This window comes from Trypanosoma cruzi, genomic scaffold (genome assembly GCF_000209065.1).
Source record: "Trypanosoma cruzi strain CL Brener 1047053516889 genomic scaffold, whole genome shotgun sequence".
Taxonomy (NCBI): domain Eukaryota; phylum Euglenozoa; class Kinetoplastea; order Trypanosomatida; family Trypanosomatidae; genus Trypanosoma; species Trypanosoma cruzi.
The window spans coordinates 5,531-26,990 of NW_001849376.1; the positions used below are offsets into that span (position 1 = coordinate 5,531).

General features: G+C 52.5%; 3 protein-coding genes and 5 pseudogenes across 3 annotated transcripts, besides 12 other annotated features; all 8 read right to left on the reverse strand.

Moving 5' to 3' along the window:
• On the reverse strand, positions 1-1,936 carry Tc00.1047053508521.11 (annotated as a pseudogene; the record flags this gene model as incomplete).
• Positions 1-17,034: a sequence feature (areas not merged during assembly with more than two copies in the genome that could not be assigned to a particular haplotype).
• Positions 3,061-3,093: a sequence feature (AT_rich).
• Positions 3,123-3,166: a sequence feature (A-rich).
• Positions 3,953-4,020: a sequence feature (A-rich).
• Positions 4,108-7,224, reverse strand: Tc00.1047053508521.20 (trans-sialidase, putative; the record flags this gene model as incomplete). Its single annotated transcript, XM_807520.1, has 1 exon — positions 4,108-7,224. The coding sequence occupies one exon, from the start codon at positions 7,222-7,224 to the stop codon at positions 4,108-4,110; it is 3,117 nt and encodes a 1,038-aa protein (XP_812613.1).
• Tc00.1047053508521.30 lies at positions 10,012-11,259 on the reverse strand (annotated as a pseudogene).
• Positions 12,733-12,760: a sequence feature (AT_rich).
• Positions 13,114-13,174: a microsatellite.
• Tc00.1047053508521.40 (uncharacterized protein) lies at positions 13,355-13,834 on the reverse strand (the record flags this gene model as incomplete). The annotated part of the gene is made up of 1 exon (XM_807521.1): positions 13,355-13,834. One exon carries the CDS (start codon positions 13,832-13,834, stop codon positions 13,355-13,357), a length of 480 nt encoding a protein of 159 aa, XP_812614.1.
• Tc00.1047053508521.50 lies at positions 13,871-15,553 on the reverse strand (annotated as a pseudogene).
• Positions 16,072-17,031, reverse strand: Tc00.1047053508521.70 (annotated as a pseudogene).
• Positions 16,540-16,592: a microsatellite.
• Positions 17,035-17,040: a sequence feature (haploid, non-Esmeraldo-like haplotype).
• Positions 17,041-17,957: a sequence feature (areas merged during assembly that could not be assigned to a particular haplotype. This can correspond to areas where the two haplotypes were merged or to regions with more than two copies in the genome that were merged during assembly.).
• On the reverse strand, positions 17,174-17,554 carry Tc00.1047053508521.81 (elongation factor 1-gamma (EF-1-gamma), putative; the record flags this gene model as incomplete). The annotated part of the gene is made up of 1 exon (XM_807523.1): positions 17,174-17,554. The coding sequence occupies one exon, from the start codon at positions 17,552-17,554 to the stop codon at positions 17,174-17,176; it is 381 nt and encodes a 126-aa protein (XP_812616.1).
• Positions 17,942-18,009: a microsatellite.
• Positions 17,958-18,044: a sequence feature (haploid, non-Esmeraldo-like haplotype).
• Positions 18,045-21,460: part of a sequence feature (areas not merged during assembly with more than two copies in the genome that could not be assigned to a particular haplotype) that runs on past the window's edge.
• Positions 18,347-20,257, reverse strand: Tc00.1047053508521.90 (annotated as a pseudogene).

Here is a 21,460-nt window from a genome sequence, read left to right on the forward strand (position 1 = left end):
TTCCCGATGATGATGTCGTTTCAGCATCCCACACACACTCACCATTGATCTATACGAAGGCCTTGTTGGTGGTCCTGCAGCGTGAGCTCCACTCGTTACTGTTTGTTCAACTCCCAAAATCCGGTGTGTCTGTTTGCGTTGAACATCACATCCCCAACAACTTTCATGGCTTTGCGACAGTCAAAAGTGCACAGTGCGGCCTGCTTCCTTCGCGCCAATCAAAGGGATATTCTTGACGCCTGCGTGTGTCTCGCAAATAGCCACCGTCGCCACAAGAGCAAAGTTTTAATTCACAAAGCTACAGAGATTATTATCCTCCCAACGGTTCACGGGGCAATGTTGCCCTGCGAATTGAGGCCCATTTGTGACATTCATGCCATTCGTCACCGTTGCAACCACGCAACGGCACTATTCGATCCACGTGTTGGCAGTGCCTGCGTTGGAAAGGTATTCAACCAGACCCACCGTACTTACGGGCGACGCGGAGAAGGAAGCGTCCACGTCCGCCCAATTACGGGGGATGGAAGTGATCATCTGCAGCTCCTCCGTCAGGGGGGCAGGAAACAGGCTGCTTTTCTCTTCATTGTGCCTCGCTCCCACAAGGTGCAACACACCATCCGAGTACAGCAGGACGTTGGCAATCAGCTTATTCAGAACAGTGTCCATAGAAGCCGGTCCAACACAAAACACGCGGTTGCTGTCAGTCACCCAAACGTAGAGCGCATGGGCCTCACTCTCCCACCACGGGGAGCTCACTTCCCGAGCCTACAGCATGACGCTCTTTCCTCCAACGCTCGCGGTGACAATGGCTCCCACACGCAAGCTCTTTTCCCAAAGAACCGATTGTGAATTGGCCCATACGCCTGCAATTGCCCCGGGTACTTCCACCCACATTGCCCCCTTGTCACGTGACTCGTGCACTCTGCAGTACCGGCTCCCATAGCAATGAGTAATCACAAGAAGTTGTCCCTGCTCCCACTCGGCAATGAGAAGGTCAATGCAGTCCGCAGGAAAAATGCCCCTTGAAAGCACTCAGCTTCTGCCGCCGTCCGTCGAACAGATTATCATGGAGAAATCGTCTTTTTCGTCATTGTACGCAATCACGGGGACACAAGCGTGCCATTCAAAACACCTGAGCCACAAAAAACATTCAATTCATTCGCGCCGCGTTCGTGAGTCTCGGGAATGATCTGTGATCACAGCAATTTGGGTTCATACCAGTGGATCAGCTCGCTCCGTCTGCCGTCATTGGGCTGCGTGAACTCACCCACAACCAGTTGAACATCACGGTCTCTCAACGCCTAATTGAACCCACCATTCGTACCAAACTTTTGCTAGCTTCCTGCAAGGAGAAACGCCCTATTGCCGCTCTCAATTGCCGTGGGTTTGAACGCGGAGCCTACACCACCCTTTATATTCGCTGTGCTCAACACGATGTGTGTATTCCGGCCATTATTAAACTCACCAAAAAATACGACAAACTCCACGCAAAAAAGATGGAACCCGCCAAAATATCCGCATGAGAAAGCACACTCGGTGCCCCATCGCTATCATTAAGCGTCGTGTAATCCCCATCAAAGACAACCGTCAGTCTACCAACACCCACAAGAGCGAGCGATCCAAACGAATCCCTCCTTCCTCTTGCACCAGTCCCACCCTTCGGTTCCAAATGCGTTCATCCCGGAACAAAAATAAAAACCGCCCACAGCAGCCGCGCAATCAATTGATTCTCCCCCGTCGATGCGGCCGCAGATCCACAGGTGGCGCAGCACATCACGAGGAGGAGTAGCGACACCGCAGAAGTAAACACACGCCGGGACATGTTGGGCCTCGGCGGCTCACTCTCTCTTCCTTCCCTCCTCCTTCCGCTGGATCCGCTCACGCGGCGACGGTTGTGTGTGCGGGGTGCCATCACAGCAGCAACACGTGAGACCATATGAATATGTGTGTGTGGGCGGCGTATGTGCTGTTGTTGGTCTTTTCAGAGACCTCGAATTTCACAGTAGCGTTTAGCGCGTGTTTTCTTTCTTTCCTAGTGTGTGACTGTGTTCAATAAGTGGAGAGTACAGCAGCAACAGCGGCAATACATCAGAAAGGTCAGTGAGGAGCAGAGCAGAGCAACCACGCAGAGAGTGGGGCACAAGAGAATCCGGAAGAGAAAGCACGGAGGACCATCGCCCAAAGAAAAGAGCAGCAACACGGCAAGTCACGGCGGGCCGTCGGTGTGTGCGGGCCAGCCCTCACGCGGTGCAACACGCCTCGCACCCAACAGGAAAAGACAGAGAGAGAGAGAGAGATGGATGCCGTCAGGAGGCACTCACAATCAACATGGCCCGTGAGCATTCAGCCACTCCACGCAGGAACACAGGAGGAGAGGATGACAGAGGAAAAGCAAGAAGCAGCACAAACACACAAAAGAAACAAATTGCGGGAAAAGCACCGCCACGGCCCTCGCCCTGGCCGGCAACTCCACACCAGCCCTCACACACACACACACCATCGCAGCGCCGCCAGTCCGCGAAAGAAAAGATTCGGTCCTCCACACAACAAACGCACACACCACCACCGCCTCCAGTTCAATCCCACAGCCAACGGGATACAGCCACAGCCCGCAGCCAACACAATGCACACGGAGCAAGCAATCACCCAAAGAGCCGCACGCAAAAGCGATTCCTCATCCATCCATGACGCGGCAACAACATTTCCAGCCATTCCACCCACAATGGAATTTGATGCCCGACTCAAGGCGGTCATAGGTGGTGCATCACACCCGCAGGAAAAGTGACTCGCCGTGCTATCCCTCTCCTCCCCTCGCTTCATGCCCACAGAAGGAGGCGGCAGCCACCAGCACACACTACAAAAGTAGCATCCAAATCCACTGAAATCTGCATTTTGTGTGTCTGTGTGTGTGTGCCTGCAGCAGCACAAGTCAAAAAAGTAAAAAAGAAGAGCGGAGCATTTAAAGAGACAAAAAAAACTGTACAGCAGAAGTGCATGGCAGAAATAACAGGACTGCTCAAGCTCATGATATTGCACTGCGGACCAAAGCAGCGGCAATTCATAAAAAATTAAATAAAAATAATAATAAAAAAACTCTTCACCATTCCACACCTCACACCCTGAAAAAAAAGAAAAAATGAAAAAAAAATGAAAAAAATGAAAAAAAGTCGTCCTTTATTACGGCTACACCCAAATAATAAAGAAAAAGAAAAAGAAAAGCCGCACAAAAAAAATTTCACCTGGTTACCGTGTGACCATACCAAACTGTTTTTTTATTTTGCCCAAAAATAAAATTAAAAGGTATTTAAATGTCTTTCAGCCGTCCGACCCTCCGTGTGTCCGCACATCGTTTATATTTCACGGGGTCATCTGCGTGTTGCCGCTCCCCTCAGCCCTCTCATCGGCGTGTGAGTGCGGCCCGCAGAGCACAGTCACTCGTGTGTGTGTGTGGGGACTGAGAGAAGCACGCAGACACGACGGGAGTCGCGTCACTCCATCGGGAGAGTGAGCGCAGCAAAAGAAAAAAAATCATCGGAGGGGAGAGAAATGCTGACGGGACTGTCAGCGCGTGAAATAAACACAAAAAACAAAAAAAAGAAAAAAACACGGCGGCAGGGTGTGGCTGTGTGTGTGGCGCTGCGGGTGTCTGCCCGCCCTGGCCGCAAGAAAACAAAACAAGAGGGAAAGAAATGTGTGCTCCGCCCCACAGGCCCTCGTCGCACGCCCACACGTCACGGCTCCCTCAGCGCGCCGTTCGTCGCGGCCCCTCCTCATGCGTGCAGCAGGCGAGGCGCACAGGGCCGTCGTCATGAGCGTGTCGGTGGGTGTGCGAGTGGAGCAGTTGGGCGGGAAACACACGGCACCCCTCACACGAAGAGTGCAGCAACAAACAATTAAAGAGGGAAGAGTAGAAAAGAAAAAAAAAAAACGTCCATAGTGATTGCCCTAAAGCAGCAAGAAAAAGAAGGGAAGTGATTTACAAAAAAGAAAACAAAAATAAAGAAATTAAAAAAAAGAAAATGGAATCAACAAAATTCAGTGTTCAATGCTGGGATGCTGCTCAGTTGTTGTTCCACGAAAAGCCGCGATTCCACCCTCCCTCACACCTCAGCAGAGAGCCGCTGCGCCCCACAGCCCCAGAAGAAGCAGCAACCACACCCGAGACACACACCCATGCACGGTGCTGTCACCAATTAGATACATGGCCGCCAACTCGCCGAGCTGCCCCTTCTCAAGCAAAATGTCACGGTCCGAGGGTGTTGTTGCGTTGGACTCCGATGGGATCTCGGTTTTCCCAGGCGCTGTGTTTGTATTGCCCGGTGCGGTGTCGACCGTCTGTGGCGCCTCCTTGCCGTCTTCAGAAGAAACTTCAGTTCCTTCAGTCCGAGAGATGTTGTCGGTGTTCTCCGCGGATGTAGGTTCGGCGTCACTCCTTGAAGGAGTGAGGCTGCTGTCTGAGCCCATTGTTCTCTCGGAATTTCCTTCCCCCGCCTCGAGGCTGAGGCTTTCCTCCGCGCCGGTAGTTACGGTTCCAGTGGACCGCACGTCGTCATTTTCAGCGGAAGGCTCAACGCTTTGTTGCACTTGGTGCTCGCCGTTCACTGATGCAGCGGCCGTTTCCATACTCAATGACGCAGCCACTGGAGACGTTGTTCCGCCACTCCGGTCATTCGTTCCTCCATCCTCCTCTGGCTCTTCTGTATCATTACTTTCAGAGGATTTTTCAACATCACTGAACACCGTTAATTTCTCTGACTGTAGGTCTTGTGGCTGCACATCTGAATCACGTTGCATCGATTCCTTCGCTTCGTTCAGCGTGGTTTGCCAAGACGTTTCGTCTCCGGAAGGCTGGGCATTGTCCTCTGAAAAAGAATTCTCTGCGCTCTGCGCTGCTATGGCGGACTCAGAAATAGAGGCTCCCGCGAAAAGCGTGGAAGAGGAAGCTGCAGGCACCGGACCATTGACGATCCCTTCCTCTTGTTCATCAGTATCACTCTCAGTCAACTCCTCATAGCTGGCGGCGCTTTCTTCACTCTTTGACTCGGAAGCAACTGAGACGTCTGTGCTGGTCACCTGACCTGTGGGTTGTTTCTCAACACCCAGTGATGGAATGGTGACTTTGCCGGCATTGAGTTTGCGCAGATCATCTCCCAACAGTTCCTCGTTGTACAGCATGACGTTGGTCACCGTCACGTGGCCGCCCGTTGCACTTTGGTGCTTACTGTCCCCACCGATGTAGAAGTGTGAGATCCTGTGGAAGTCAAACAGACTCGTATTATATTCCGTGTTGTGGATTTCCTCTCCATCCACAAAGACAGTCCATTCTTTATCATCCATTCGCAGTACCACCTGATACGTCTTGTTTGGCTCCCACAAATCAACATCCCCCGCATCATCAACATCCTCCGGTATGGCCAACCACTTCTTGTCATGGGTGTACGACAGACCAAAAAGCACCGTGCTGTCGGTGTCATTCATCCTTACACCAATCAAAGGAACGCTGCCTACCTCCGGCACCTCGTGGATGGACACCGTCGCCAAAAGAGTAAACTCGGTGTTAGCAAAGTAGTACGGCACAGTCTGCCCCATGTCGCCAACAGGCCACTCCGCCCACGCCCCGGGTCCTTTGAACGTCCATCCATTGCGAACCCTTTTCTCCCCATTCGTCACTGTTGCATTCACGCCGAGGTACTCGTCCCGCCACTCGGTCACAGTTGAGTTACCAGACAAGAAGCCAACAAGCCCTTTGGTGGGAACAGGACCATAGCACATACCCTTCCTTGGCAAGTCGACAGCGGCGCCGGAAACGGAACTGCATGATTCAAAGGCGCTGTCCAAATCCTTCCATGTCTTCACCACTTCCTTTATCCGCTCCAGTTTCTCGGTCAGGCGCACTGCAACAAGATTGTATGCTCCGTCTTTCTTGTTTTCGTACAGTGAAATCAACTCATTATTATTATCTTTCATCAACAGTGAGCTGGCGGCGGCGTCATCATTTTCACGGGATACCGGCCCAACATCATACACGCGTGCCTTGTCCGTCACCCAAAGATGAAGCCGACCCTCTCCATTGTCCTCCTTCGCATACACCGGCGCGGTGATGAGCATCACCTCCCTTCCCTCAATGATTGCTGTCGTGGATCCACTCTGGACGCCGTACCCCTTTCGATTGTGTGAGTTGCCCCACACGCGCGTAATTGGTTGGAAGTGTCCGTACCAATTGTACCCATCCTCAGTGGACCTGTAAACGTCATAGTAGCCTCCAGCACAATGAGCCATCATGAAGAGTCTTTCGCCGTATTCGCATTTTTCCCACTTCACCAGGGTTGGATCCCTGCAGCCCTTACCAGGCTTTTTTTGCGAAAGCTCCCATTTGTTCCCTGACTTGGAGAGACGCATAGACAGCAAAACGCTCGTTCCATCCTTGTCTTTGGCCTGCATGGGAAACACAATCGCGCCATCACCCATCACAGCACCCGATCCTCCACCGCCAATTAACTCGGTCAAGGAATGAGAATATCCTATGCCTTGAGGGTTCACCACATGGGTCTCATTCCATCTAATTTTCTTCATTCCACCCTCATCAGAGACAGTTCCCTTCACGAGTAAAAGGCCTCGCTCTTTCTTGCGTTCAACCTGCTTCTCTTTATGGCTGTAGTTTCCCAGGAGCATGTAGACGCTGTTCCCAATTACAACTGTCGTTGGCCGCAACACTTCCGTTGTCCCAAAACTACTCGCGGCGGTGTCCACAAGTTGCATGCGAAACAAACTTAAATCCGACGTAGAAATATCCATTGAGTCATCACTTATATTCAGGTGCTTTGACACGATCCCAGCACAGCTGCCGGCTCCATCCTTTTCCCCGCACTGCGCCTCAGAAACGACAAATACATCATCACCCACTTTAACGAGGCCAGGAACACGAAGCGAGGTGATTTTGCTTCCGTCCTTAAACTCCTTCCAATTAGCAAATGATATCGACGTCGTCCCCTTAAACGGATCAATGGTATTCCTTGTTTTGCCCTCAGCGTGCGAAGCTCCACCAATCCCACAGCACATCATCATCACGACGAGGAAAAGCAGCACCACGGAATTAAACACACGCCGGGACATTTTGGGCCTCTGCCGCTCACTCTCTCTTCCTTCCCTCCTTCCGCTGGATCCGGTCACGCGGCGACGGTTGTGTGTGCGGGGTGCCCTGACTGCAGCAACACGTGAGAGCATATAAATATGTGTTTTTGAGGGCGTGTGTGTGTTGTTGGTCCCTTCAGAGCCTTAAAATTTCACAGTAGCAATTAGCGCTTGTTTGCTTTCTTTCCTAGCGTGTCTGTGTCCAAGAAGTGGAGAAGAAAACAACAGCGGCAGCACATCGGACACGTCAGTGAGGAGCAGAGCAGAGCACCCACGCAAAGTGCAGGACTCGAGAGAACACAGAAGGAACAGCATGGAAAACAATTGCACACAGAAAACAGCAAAAACAACAACACGGCAAGTCACAGAAGAAGCCAACACACGCACACATGCACGCGAAATTTCATTATTCGGCGACGCCATTCAAATTACTGCCGAAACAGTCTGCAAGTGATACAGTGATCGGTCACACGCTCCCAGTGGACTGCCGCGGCAAGGACGCGGTCACAAAAGGAAGTATCTGCACAAACGTGGGCAGTATCAATTCACAGCACCGCCACACGACACACGCTCTCTCGGTCCATCCCACGTCCCGCCTCAAAAGGCCGCGGCAAGCACCAATCAACAAAATAATGAGGCGGCGGAAACAAATTCCCTGCAGGCACTTCAGGGCTCCACAGCAACGCCAACAACAGGAGCGTGCATCCCTCCGCTTGCAGCAGTGCAGGCCTCTTTGCTCCCGGCCTCTCGGGGCGTTGAGCACTACCAGACCATCTCGCGCTCACAAAACAAGCCGCACGCAGATGCCATTCATTTTCTCCGCAAATGGCGTTGCCGCGCTGAATCACCTGCAAATAATCCACAACTCATCACCCAAAGTTTCTTTCCATTGCCACAAAAGAAAAGGAAAAATGTTTTGAAAACTCAACACAAATACCACTTCGCCCTACTCACTGCGCATTGCCCCGCACAGGATCGTTTTTACTCGCCCTCTGCTCTTCGCCCATCCCATTCCTGCCTGCCAGGACGGACATCACAGTCGCAACCCCTCCCAAGAAAGACTTTGTCACATGCTGGCACAGGACATATTTTTCCCTTTGCATCCCGGTCTCCCGCCCACAGGAGGGCAAACAGGGGGATTGCGTGCGTGTGCGTGTGTATGGCCATGTAAAAACTCATGGAAATTCAAAGAAATACGGCACGCAGAGCGACCCCGCCCACGGATTGTAGAGTCCACTCGTACACCGCAGCGGGAAGAAAAAACGTCCTCTCGTTGCTTTTCTGAGAGGCCGATTCATTACCATCACGCCGCCTCAACAGCGTGTACCGGCGAGCGGAGGAGATGATTGCTCAATCGCACCTCATGTCGGAGGCGCTCATAACGTCTCCCTGCGGCCACTCGCCCTCAGCAACAAGCCGCATGGCAGAACGCAACTCAATTCACCCACTCGCCAATAAAACAAATAAACATGCATCTCACCGCCATAAAACGGCCATCAACATCTGTTTCACGGCAGACACCAAATGCCAAGGGATTGAAGAAATATATATATATACGCGTATGGTCTCCCACAATACATTCCAACAAAGGATAGCCTCTCAAGCCTGAAAACAAACACCGTAAAGTCACAGAAGCCGCCTCGTCAAGCCAAAAATCGTGTGGTGCCCCTCCTCGCAATGCTCTGCTGTCCGCAGACACCGCCCTCTGTGGTGTTTCAGCAAAAGCGAAAGAAAAAACATTCACAAACCAACAGCAAGAGAAGCCTCCACACGCAACGTGTGCATCACCGTGGAGCATCGCTTTTATCCCTGCAAGTAAAAGAGGCGCCGTCACATCATCCGCAAGGATCGCCACAAACACGCCAAATTTCGACGTACGCCAAACGCTCCGCCGTGACCATCGTTTTCCCGATAGGGCAGCCCACTCCCGTCCACCGTGTCTGCCGAGCGGGACACACCAGGCCTGCCGCTGCAACGCAAAAAAGAATCAGAAATACGCAACGGATCCCGTCGCAGTCGTTGGCTCAGCCGCCGTGTTGAGGTTTGGGATGGGCGGATGGAGGAATAAAAACAAAACGGGCAAATATCCCCGCGGAATCCCGCATTCCACGCAGTCCCAATGGCCAGAGGGTCCTCTGGGGACGCCTGGGAGACGCATCCGCCACACTCTCACGCACCATCATTCACGGCTCCCCAATCGAGTCCAGCGGGCCTCGTGAAGCACACGGCGCGCCTCAGTGGCGTGGCGAGCAGCCTTCTCGGAGAAAAGGACGCGTGGCGATGGTTCCCCTCCCCACTTCACTTTTCTTTTTTTTCTCCTCCTGTTTTTGGTGGCATGTCACAGAAGGGGAGCGTACTTCATGTCCCCGAGCCCTTCTCTCGGTACACGCACAAAAACAGAGAGGGGAATAATAAACGAGTGTGTCAGGCGGCACGGAGAAATAAATGTGCGGGAGACAAACAAAACAACAGAACAAACAAAGAGCCCAACAGATATGCACGCAGCATATACAGCGGAAACGGGTGTCACCTTCAGTGGGTAAATTAGTAGCCAATGGCGGTGTCGATCGCCCACGAAAAGAAACAGCGTTGTGCTCACAATACTTTTGGCTTGTTTTCTGCTTCCCTCCCCTTTTATTTCCCCCTCATCCATCATCTTCACGTTTCTTACTTTCTACTTCCCTCTCCTACCTTCGGCAGCACTGCCAAGTTTGGACGCTGCGCCCTCTCCTCCCCCGTCATGTCAAATATACGTTTACGCTCTTAAAATCCACGGCGTACTCGCTTAAATATTAATCGTGTAAATAACCAAACAGAGGTGTAAATTTTTAAAAATTAAGGCAAAACAAAATAAGAAAGCAAAACTTGTGTTTGTTGCCGAATCATCTTCCTTTAGTCCTCACAGGGTACAAAAGCCTCCTGTCGTAGTCAATACTTGGAACTCTTCGGATCTCATCATGCCCGTAGGCCCGAATGCGCTGTATGCGTGCCTCATCCTTCACCCAAACGTCTGCGGGGGACCATGCCGTCATATGGCTCCTTGTACCCATCGCAGCATGCTTTTAGACCGTTCCATTTCATCTTAGCATATGGTTGGTTCGTCATCAAAGAGTTGACGCGACGGTACCAGAGAGCGTCCGGTAGCTCCATTTCATTAGAGGAACGAATACTCGAGCTGCCGCGATGCAGAAGTTTGCCGCATAAGACATTTCGCTCCTGAAATCCAAGCAAACGGAGGCGCAAGCTGTAGTCGACATCCTCCACGTAAGCTGGGTAGAAGTTCTCGTCAAAATATCCCACCGTGCCGCTCGCCAGGCGTGTCAAAATAACAGATGTAAAACAACTGCTTTTGTAATACGCGCAGAAGTGCCCGTAATGCTTCGAAAACGCCTTTTCACGCTCCTTCACAGAGGCATAACGGATGCGGTCAGGCAGCAGCGCAGACGTCGACAATCGGCTATCGTTCACCGTGGAGCGCAGCACCCTCAAGCCCCGTCGCAAAACAGGACTGTACTCGCTCGGCTCATTCGCCACTTCCGCCGCCAACCCATCCATGCGAGCGGCATCATGCCTCGTCATTTCATGCACATCGCGTAGAAGGTTGGGAAGAAGATCGGGTGAAAACATTACGTCGCTGTTTGTCACAAAAACAAAAGGCACCTCCTCGCGCGGCAGCGAGAGTGCAAGTCGTGACCCGATGTTCGCGGCAGCGCTGTACCCGATGTTTTCCGGGTGACGACTCACAACCAGGCGTCCGGACCACCCATAGACCCTCTCGAGTTCCTGCAGGCACAACGACAGCATCGCCTCCCGCCCGTTCTGCACCAAAACCAACAGCCGGATGGGCACACTGATGTTGCACATCATCCTCCGAAAGTCCATCAGATCGAGCATCAGCGGGACCACCATCAACGGGATAACGTCCGTCCCGTTATTATTTCCCCCAGCCGCCGTGTCGTTGGGTCCACCAGAAGCCTTTCCCCGACGCAGTGGATATAGTCCGCCCTGGTCGGATAAACTTCAACATCATGAGCGGAATCGTCACCAAACAGAGGTTCCACCTCTAAACAAGTATACATATATATCAGCATGAACAAAAAAAAAGATAGTAGAAGAAAGATAAAGCATCCTTTCCAAAAAAGGCTCGTGGCTCCGTTTTTTAAACTGCGTGTAACTCCGCGCATACCCCGTTGGAGGCAAAGCCAAGGGAGTATCTCCTGAAAGAAAGCAAAAAAAGTAAAACAGAAAAAGAAGGTGCGCAGGAATGGCTCCGTGTCAATGTGTAAAAAAAAAAGATTCCTTCCAGCGCAATGGCCACGCACGGATAACGTCCTTGGCCTTCCGTCCGCACAAAAAGGCTCGAGCGCCCCAATAAAGCCCTCCACGCGGGAAGGCTATCAGAGACACCGCGAACCGCACCAGGTACAAAAAGAAAAAATAATAATCAAATAAATGAATCGATGATGAAGCCCAGCGCCTCAGCGTGTCTTCTGCAACGCCACTCGTCATCACAAAATATTTAGAAAGCGACAATGTGGGAAAAGAGAAAGATCGAACGGAAGCACAAGCCCACCATCAAAGGTGATGGGTTTTCCAAACCCGCGCCCCAACACAGCAAGAGTTCTTAAACTAAAAAAGAAAAAAAAACCTCATGGGTAAGAACGAGAGAAAAATCAGCCGACCGTCCACCCGGAGGGAAGGAGGGATTCCACCGCGGTGTCCTCCACGACGCAAAAACTCCGCGTCCACTGCCCGGTGTCGTGTGCGGACTCCGCGAGGGGGTTTTGGGCACGCCGCTGTGCCACACGGTGTGACTCCTCGGAACGCAACGGCAGACGCGTCTCCTTCCGGTCGCACTCGTGGCGGTGGCGGCATCCGCTGCCTCGCTGCGTGCTGGTGGCGTCAGCTAAGATGCTGTGGAGTGAGAGAGAGAGGGTGCCCGGCACGAGCGGTGCTGCGTTGGGTGGGCGGGCAAGGCCCTCCGCGGCGAGACACCCAGCGCGACTCCTGACCGCGGCGCTCACGCACTTCCCTCCACGCCTCTCCCCCCATTCGGCAATCGCACAGCCGCCAGCAAATTGTTCCCTAAGCAACACACGTAAAAGCGTCGCGGCATATCTCCCAAGAGAAGAGAGTGACAGCCACACGCTGCGGCCATCGTGCCGACAAGTCCGGCGCGGATGCACCCACACCCACAGTAGCAGACAAAACAAAGAAGAAGTCTTCCACTCCGTGTCATGTCCTCGTGCGTGTTGGTTCGGCGTTTAAAAGCAATGCCGCCACACGCAGCGCAACCTTCCCGCAGGGGATGAGAGCCGCGGCGCACTCCCACTGTCTCTTCCTTCTCTTCATGCCCACGGAGGAAGCAGCAGCCACCCGCAACCGTCAGCACACGCTACAAAAGAAGCATCAAAATCCACTACAATGTGCATCTTGTGTGTGGTTGTGTGTGCCTGCAGACACACGAGGCAAAGAAGAAAAAACAGGAGCAGAGCATGTGAAGAGACGCACAAACAAAAATGTACAGCAGAGGTGCATGGCAGAAATAACAGGACTGCTCAGGCTCATGATATTGCACTGCATACCAAGCAGCGGCAATTCATAAAAATTATTAAAATTTTAAAAAATTCATCTTCACCTTCCACCCCTCACACTTTGGAAAAAAGAAAAAATGAAAACATTAAAACACGAAAAAAAAAATTTTGATTCGGCAGGAATTTCATGTGCCATGCAGCACAAGAAGATCGGGGGCGTATGCATATTCCCTGCACAAACAAAAAAGAAAACAAAAAAAGGTTGTACTCTCCCACCAGCCCACACAACATCCCTTATATTCCATGCGGCATCCGGCCTGCTCCCCCACTCCTCGTTTTGTGCAGTCCGCCGGACGCGCAGCAGTGACGCCGGCACCGCGAGTGGGCAACAAAAGGGAAACAAAAGTCGGAAACACGTCGCTCATAACGGATTGTAGCAAACGACCATAAAAAAAAAAAAAAAAAAAAAACTGAAAAAGTGAAAAAAGATTTTTAAAAAGAAAAAAAAACATTAAAGAAAAACATCAAAAACCGCAAGAAAAGCGGCACGTATTCTCCGTCGGGAGTCGCAATTCCACACTCGTTGCCTCACAATGCTGCCACAGCTCCACACAGTCCCAGAAGAAGAAGCATCGACACCCGAGACACGCACACACGCGCAGTACTGTCGACATTCCAATTATGCAGCATCAAATTCGCGTCGTTGAGCAGGGCGAGGCGGTCCTCTTGGGTCGCGCCGCTCCCGGATTCGGAGTGGTTATTTTCTGGAACAGGGGCCTCGCTTTGTTTGGGCAGCAATCCCTCACTTCCAGCCAGAGGCGCCACGCTCTCTTGTACTGGCTGCGCATCCCCATCTCCATTGGTCTCCCTTGACTGCAGGGTTGTTGGATTTGCTCCCTCCTCCGGCGCGGATTGTTCTTCCTCCCCCATCGGGCTTTCCACTTCCGTAGTGAAGAAATCCTCGCTGTGCGTTGTCCCAAATTCACCTGCTCCTGCAACAGCGGCCGTAGGCGAATTGTTGTTTTCGCCAGAGGCGGCTGGTGCTGCTTCCCCCTCACTGCCTGTTGGAGTGCTGGTATTGCTTCCCGCTTGGTGGTCATGTTGCGCCACGGCAGCCTCGGCGTCTCCCTGTGGCAATGGCTTCGACTGAAGAGCAGCTGAGTCAACATTCTCCGATTCGGTGCCACGGCCGGACCCAATACTCTCTGCAACAGGGACGGGCGCCTCTGGTGAACTTTGTCTCAAGAATTCCGGGCGTACCTTCCTGCCCCACACCCTCTCCTCGTCGTCCCATTAAACCACGGGAATGACACTGCCGCCGGTGGCGGATATCGTGCACACCTCCGCGTACTTAGGGCAAATGACATTTTCCTTATTGTAGGGTGGTGTTTCTCACATAATCGTCTCCTCTTCTGTGCATGGGAGCCAATCGACGCCACGCTTTTCAGGATCTTTCAGATGCACCTGCATGCCAAGACAATTCAGTTCCGCATGCATGGCAGCACTCAGATACGTATACTCCGGGTCCTTCACATCTGTCGTGTTGGTGGGAAGCGTGTCTAGACACCACGAAGAGGGCTTATCCCCGGGCCTCGCAGACAAATATTCTCCCTTCTCAAAAACAGCCTCAAGGTCCCTCACGTCCATCGCGGGATCAATGATGGGGCAACTGTCCATCGGGGGCTGTTTTGAAAATTCAATGATACTCCGATGACACCAACCACTGGAATACCGATCCGACGCGCAGCGTTTGACACCATCGTTTATGTTGCAGAACATGTGGGAATATTTACTCAGGTTCAGTTCGGAGCACCTCTTCTGCAGCAGCTCACAGCCCGACTTCTTGCCCCAACCCATCGGCTCCGCCATATCCCAGCTCACCTTGAAGTAGCCCAGGTCAGCAAATGCAGCCAGCGTCAGCTCCGTGTAGTAGCCGGCGCCCCCAATCGGTGCCATCAACTCATCCTTCGCGTGGCGCTGTGACCAGTGCGACTCCAGCGTACCCCCGTCCCCTTTTTGATCTTGTAGCTCCATGCCATAAATGTCATCGCAGTCGTAGTGCTCCCTCGCAGCCATCGCGGCATTCGTCGAGTTCACCACCACCGACAGCGCCCTGCCACGCACGCCGGTAACATTCCTCACCATGCTGCGGCTGGCCATGTGCGGGTGGGCGAACCCGAGAGCATGGGCCATCAGGTGCGCGGCGATGCGGGTGGCAAGGCGTCCGCAAAATAAAACGGCCGGGCAATGTTCATGACGCCAACGACGGGACGGCCATCCTCCAGCGCGGCGCACGGCAGTGCCCACACACCACCCGGCGCTGCAGCCACGTACAGCACCATGTCAGAATTGGCAGCACCAGCGGAACAATGCTCAGCAGGCACAGTGAAACGACTGCAAAAACTGCCCGTGGCGAGTGACGGCACAACCAACGGACCCTCCAGTGGCTGGACGAGCAGACGATCCGCATGCAGTTTGACAGCTGCAGGGACAACATTGTCGATTAGGATTTTCCTCTTATTACTGGAAAGAGCATCGTCCCGACAATCGTAATGGCCTGTCAATGGATTTTTCACGTAAGAATAATCTGAGCTGCAATACTTACTGGCATCATCCAGGTCCCTTGTCGACACATTGATGCGGATGGGTGCCCATCCATTCTCCCCGATGACGGTGTATGTCTGCGACGCACTTCCCGTTCCAGAAGGCACGTTTTTCATCACCACCGGCATCGATTTCGTCCTGTCGACACGCATCACTTTGTCAAAGGAGCAATGGTACGTCAGGCTGGCAGCAAAGCACCCGCTGGAACAACACATCAAAGTCAACATCATGAGCAGCAATGGCAGCGCTGCAGGGCACGGTGAGGCGAAGAGCCACTGAACCATCGGCGTGACTGTTGGAAAAGTATTTCTTGGCTTGCTGAGGCAACAAAGACTGATTGGTTGAAAAGAAAAATGAGACGCAAACGTCACCACACAAGAAAACAAATGATGGTTAATGAAAATACGCCCATTCAACCACAACACAAGCAGAGATTTAAAACACACACGTGACGGGAAGTCGAGGCGTGGGACGAACAGCGCACACACTCTCATTACTCCCGTAAAGCAAAACACACACACAGATGGAGAGAGAGAGAGGTCGCCCACTCAAAGCAATGAAAAACAAAACAGAAACAGTTACGGTGCTCCGCCCATGCAGCCAGGCAGGACGGCAGCGGTGCGTGTCGTGCAAAAGAGAGCACCAACGGGCTGCATGGGTGTGCATGCATATATACAATGGGCACATTATTGTGTGTGCCTCGTGGGGTGAGGTGAGGGCGAGAGTCCATGCAAGGGGACACACACAGAGAGAGAAGGACGAGTGTGTGTGCGGGCGGTGCACGGCTCTCCCACACTCACTCTCACGCGGCCACCACCGCAGCCGCAGCCGCACACGCAACAACAACAACAAGAAGCAAAGGAGGGGAGGTGGAGTGGAAGGCCGCGGTGCTGCCGTCGCTGTCGCCAGTAGTCGCAGCATCATTTGTTATAGCTGCAGCTTCGGCATTTGCTGTTTTATTTGTATTTTCTTCTTTATCTTCACCTTGTTGTGCTTCTTTCTTCGCTTCACCATCAGGCGCTTGATCACGTTTTGGAATGCCTTCTTCATTTCCTTTGTCAGCGTCATTTGTACTGGCACCTTTGGAAGCTGAGGGTGATGTTGAAATTGATTCGGCGCTAACTTCTGTTGGTCCGTCTGTTTTCGTGACTGTGGTGGGGACGGCTTCTTCCTTCCCTGAAGCACTTCTTGACCCCATGTCGTGTTGAGACGCTTCTACATGTTGCACTGAAGGGTCATCTGCAAAGGAGGGGTTTTCATCTTTTGTTTGTGTTGTTGCTTCTGCCGCTGCTTCTGCCGCTGCTGCAGGTGCTTTTGGTGTTGGTAATTTGAGTCCTTCTTTCTGGGCGGAGCCGTCATCAGAGCTGGACTGTCCCTTCGCTGGTGTTGCATTTAAAGTTCCGGCTGGGTTTCCATTCAGTGTCGTTGTTAATGGTTCTGATGGCGGTGGTACTCCTTACTGCGGCAATGTTAATTGGGATGTTTCTTCGCCTTCAATTGAACTTTTGGGTTCCTCAATTCCTTCGGTTTCTTCTCTCCCTCTCACTGTGCTTGCTGGCGATGCCATGATCACACCATTATCCTGGCTGATGCCATTTCCTGTTTGTGCACCCAAAGACTGATTGCCGTTTTCGGGACCTTCCTTGACTGAATCCTGCGTTACATGTTGTTCGGCACTAACAATACCAGAAACAAGCTCTGAACTGTCAAATATTTCATCTCCCTTCATTTCGGTACCTTTATCGGCATTGGCCTCCGCCATCACACAGCCACGCACCGTCCCATCCAGCAATGAGAGTCACGCACCACAACAACAACAATGAAAGGAGTGCTGATCGACCGCCCCCTTCCCCACACCCTCACAGTCAATATTACCGTCAGCGTTACTCCCTCTTTAGAAAAACTCACCGGCATGCCGCGCTCACCTGCAGCACGCGTAGCTCGTCATCCTCCCCCGCAGTCCAACAGCTCCGTGTCATCCACTTCTTCCATAGCCTACGGCATGCCACCGCCACGCAATACTCACACACGTGCTCCATGCGCTGCATTTTGTTCTCCTCCTTGTATTTGTGGCGGCACCGCAAAGTCTTGCAGCCGGCGGCATCGTGGTGCTGGAAGAAGTACGGCGCAGCAACCGTGCGGGTGTCCGTGTGGCTGTACTCGCGCTTCAACTCGTCCAGCACGAACGGGCTGGCGGCAGCTATTCCAGCGGGTTCATTTTCTTCTTCCCCGCAAAACCGCGGACGCCTCACGGGGCCCTCCAACGGCGTCACGCCATGTCCCATGAGGTCATGCGCACCGCCCTCTCATGTTCCCCTTCGTAGCCGCAGAAGAACGCAGCACCCACATGCAATTGCCGGCAAGATAGGACCATCCACGTAAAATAAAACGTTATACGTGTCGTGCGAGGGTGGTTGTATGTCTACAGAGACGTAAAGGCAAAAAAAAAGAGAAAAAAGAAGGCAGCCATGCCAAGAGGCAAATACGCACATAAGTACCGCAGAGGTCACAGAAAAAATAATCATTTCAATATATATATATGGCACAACTCAAGCCTGCACGGCAGCCTAAGCAGCGGATAAATAAGAGAACAATTACGGAAGAAACGGAAAAAAAAAAAAACTACGCACTCAACTCAGTTTTCGCGCAGATCGTTAAATGTAAAAAATTGGATAATAATAATAATAATAATAATAATAATAATAATAATAATAATAATAATAATAATAATAATAATAATGGCAAGTATCATTATTACTTTTATGATTATTATTTTACAAAAATGAAAATCGAAAAATAAAATAGAAAATTTTACAAACCCGCCAACAACATCAATAAAATATGTAAAAACCATCAGCATGTAAATATACACTGCACCGCCGGAGAAAGCAACAACGCCGTTTTAATATCAGTAATGAGCTGCAAAACCCCAAAGCCCCAGCAGAAGTAACAGCACCCAAGACACATTCCCATGCACAAGGCTCACCTCTCCACTTTCCACCCGCGATGAACTCGCAGAATTGGAGCTGTCGCCTCTGCCTCCTTCCTCCGACGCACTCGCAGAATAAGAGCTGCCATCATCGTATTTTGGGCCTGCCTCGCCGACCATGAGCCATCTCATATGCTCGGAATTGAGTCTTCGGTTATACAAACGGGCGTTGAGGAGTGACAAATGGCTGGATTCTGCAACTTCCCCACCCTCCCCGCGGAATTGGATGTGTGAAATACTGTTTGTTTGGAGAAGAGACCCCTTGTGGGTGCCAAGGTAAGCCGCCCTCGCGTTAATGTACAAATCCCAATGGCCCGTGTCGTGTCGCAGCACCACCTGACACGGTTTTTCTGGGTCCCACCCTGTTGGAAGTATTTGTCCACCGCCACTATGAATTACAGTCATCCACCTCCCATCATGGGTGTAAACACACCAAATAGCACAGTCCTGTCCCCGTCATCCATCACCACACGAATCAAAGGAATGGGGGCGCGTTTCTTCGGCTCATCGTGGATGACCGCCATCACCACTAGAGTGAACCTTTTGTGTAAGAAATGGTACGGTTGATTCTGTCCACTTCGGGAAACAGGCCACCCCGCCCCTGCTCCGGGTCCTTCAAACGTCACTCCATTGGAGAACCCTCTCACCGTCCCATGAACAGTCGCGTTCACGCAGAGGTACTCGTCCATCCACTCACTCCCAGCTGACAGACCAGACAAATAGCCAACAAGCCCGTCAGTAAGAATGGGACGAATACACATGCCCCTTCTCACCGGGTCGATAGTGGCAGTGGGTCTGCACGTTCTTAAGGCTTCATCCAACTCCTGCCACCTCTTCACCACAGTCTCTATCCGCTCCAGCTGTGTAGCCACGTGCACAGCAACAAGACCGTATGACCCCTCACTCCTATTCTCGTACAGCGAAATCAGATCGCCCCCACTGCTATACAACAGGGAACCGGCAGCAGCGTCATCAGCTGCATCGGCTATCGGCCCAGCATCATGCACACGTGCACCGTCCGTCACCCAAAGATGAAGCCGACCCCTACCTTTTTCTCCTCCAAATACACCGGCGTGGTAACAAGCAGCACTTCCCCTCCCTCAATGGTTACGGTGGTGAGGCCACAGCGAACGCCATACCCTTTTCGACCATACGAGTTGCCCCACACGCGAGTGATTGGCCTACCACTCATGTCCCAACGTATCCCAGAGTCAATGGACCTGAATACTTCGTAGTAGCCGGCAGCGCAAGGAGTAATCAAAATTAGATTTCCTTCCAAATTCGCGATGGATGGTTCCTTGCAGTTAATACCTGTCGTACCGGACGAGAGCTCCCATGCTTCCATACGCATGTTGAAACGCATGGACAGTACAACACTCCTTCCATCCTTTTCTACCGCCTGCATGGGAAGCACAGGGTAACCGCTCTTCGTCACAACACCCGATCCTCCACCACCGATCACCCTCTTCAGGAATTGGGTAAGCCCGATGGCCACAGGGTCCACCGCACGGATATCACCCCACATGATTTTCCTCTGCCCACCATCCTCAGTGAGAGTTCCCCGCGTCAGTAAAAGCCTCCAGCCATCTGCATCGGCAGCCCTACCGCCAGAAGTCCTCTTCTCGTAGTCCCCGAGGGCCATGTAGACACTGTCGCCGCTCACAATTGTCGTTGGCTGCGTCATTTCTCGTGCCCTGATCGCACCAATGGCGGCATCCACAGGTTCTACGAGAGAAACGCCTGCATCCATCGCCGAGATCGCCTTTGAGCCACCACCGCCCGGCTCAATGTGCGTTGATGCAGTCGCGGCATGGCCGCAGGCTCCGTCCCTTTCACTGCACCGAGCTTCAGCAAAGGCAAACACACCGCCGGCCACCTCAGCAAGGCTGGGAACACGAAGCGAGCCGGCGGCCGCCTCAGATCCAGTCATTTCTTGCCATTTATAGGGCGCCGGTGTCGTTCCCTGAAAAGGATCAACGGCCTTCCCCACTACTTCCATGAGCGGACACAGCTTCACGGACGCCGCAGAAAATTATCACAAGAAGCAGCACCGCGGAATAGAAGAGATACCGGGACATGCTGGGCATTTGCTGCTCACTCTCTCCTCCTTCCCTCCTCCTTCCACTGGATCCGCTCACGCCGCAACGGTTGTGTGTGCGGGGTGCCATCACTGCAGAAACACGTGAGAGCATATGAATATGTGTGTGTGGGCGGCGTATGTTCTGTTGTTGGTCCCTTCAGAGCCTTACAATTTCACAGTAGCGTTTAGCGCGTGTTTTCCTTCTCTCCTAGCGTGTTTGTGTTCAATAAGTGGAGAGTACAGCAGCAACAGCGGCAATACACCAGAAAGGTCAGTGGGGAGCAGAGCAGAGCACCCACGCAGAGAGTGGGACACAAGAGAATCCGGAAGAGAAAGCACGGAGGACCATCGCCCAAAGAAAAGAGCAGCAACACGCAAGTCACGGCGGGCCGTCGGTGTGTGCGGGCCAGCCCTCACGCGGTGCAACACGCCACACCCAACAGGGAATGACAGACAGACAGGCAGTGAGTTAAATGGATGCCGTCAGGAGGCACTCACAATCAACATGGCCCGTGAGCATTCAGCCACTCCACGCAGGAACACAGCAGGAGAAGATGACAAGGGAAAAAAGCAAGAAGCAGCACAACACACACGGAAGAAACAAATTGCGGGAAAAGCACCGCCACGGGCCTCGCCCTGGCCGGCAACTCCACTCCAGCCATCACAAACACACCATCGCAGTGCCGTCAGTCCGCGAAAGAAAAGATTCGGCCCTCCACACAACAAACTCACACACCGCCAGCAGTCAATCACACACTAACGGGATATAGCCACAGCCCACAGCCAACACACAACGCACACGGAGCAAGCAATCTCCCATCCACCCACACGCGGAAGCGGATCCTCATCCATCCATGACGCGGCAACAACATTCCCAGCCATTCCACCCACAATGGGATTCGGTGCCCAACTCAAAGAAGTCACAGGCGGTGCATCACGCCAACAGAAAAAGTGACTCGCGGTGCGCACTCCCTCTCTCCTCCCCTCCCCTTCATGCCCACTAGAGGAAGCAGCAGCCACCCGCAACCGTCAGCACACGCTACAAAAGAAGCATCCAAATCCACTGCAATGTGCATCTTGTGCGTGCATGTGGTTGTGTGTGCCTGCAGACACACAAATCAA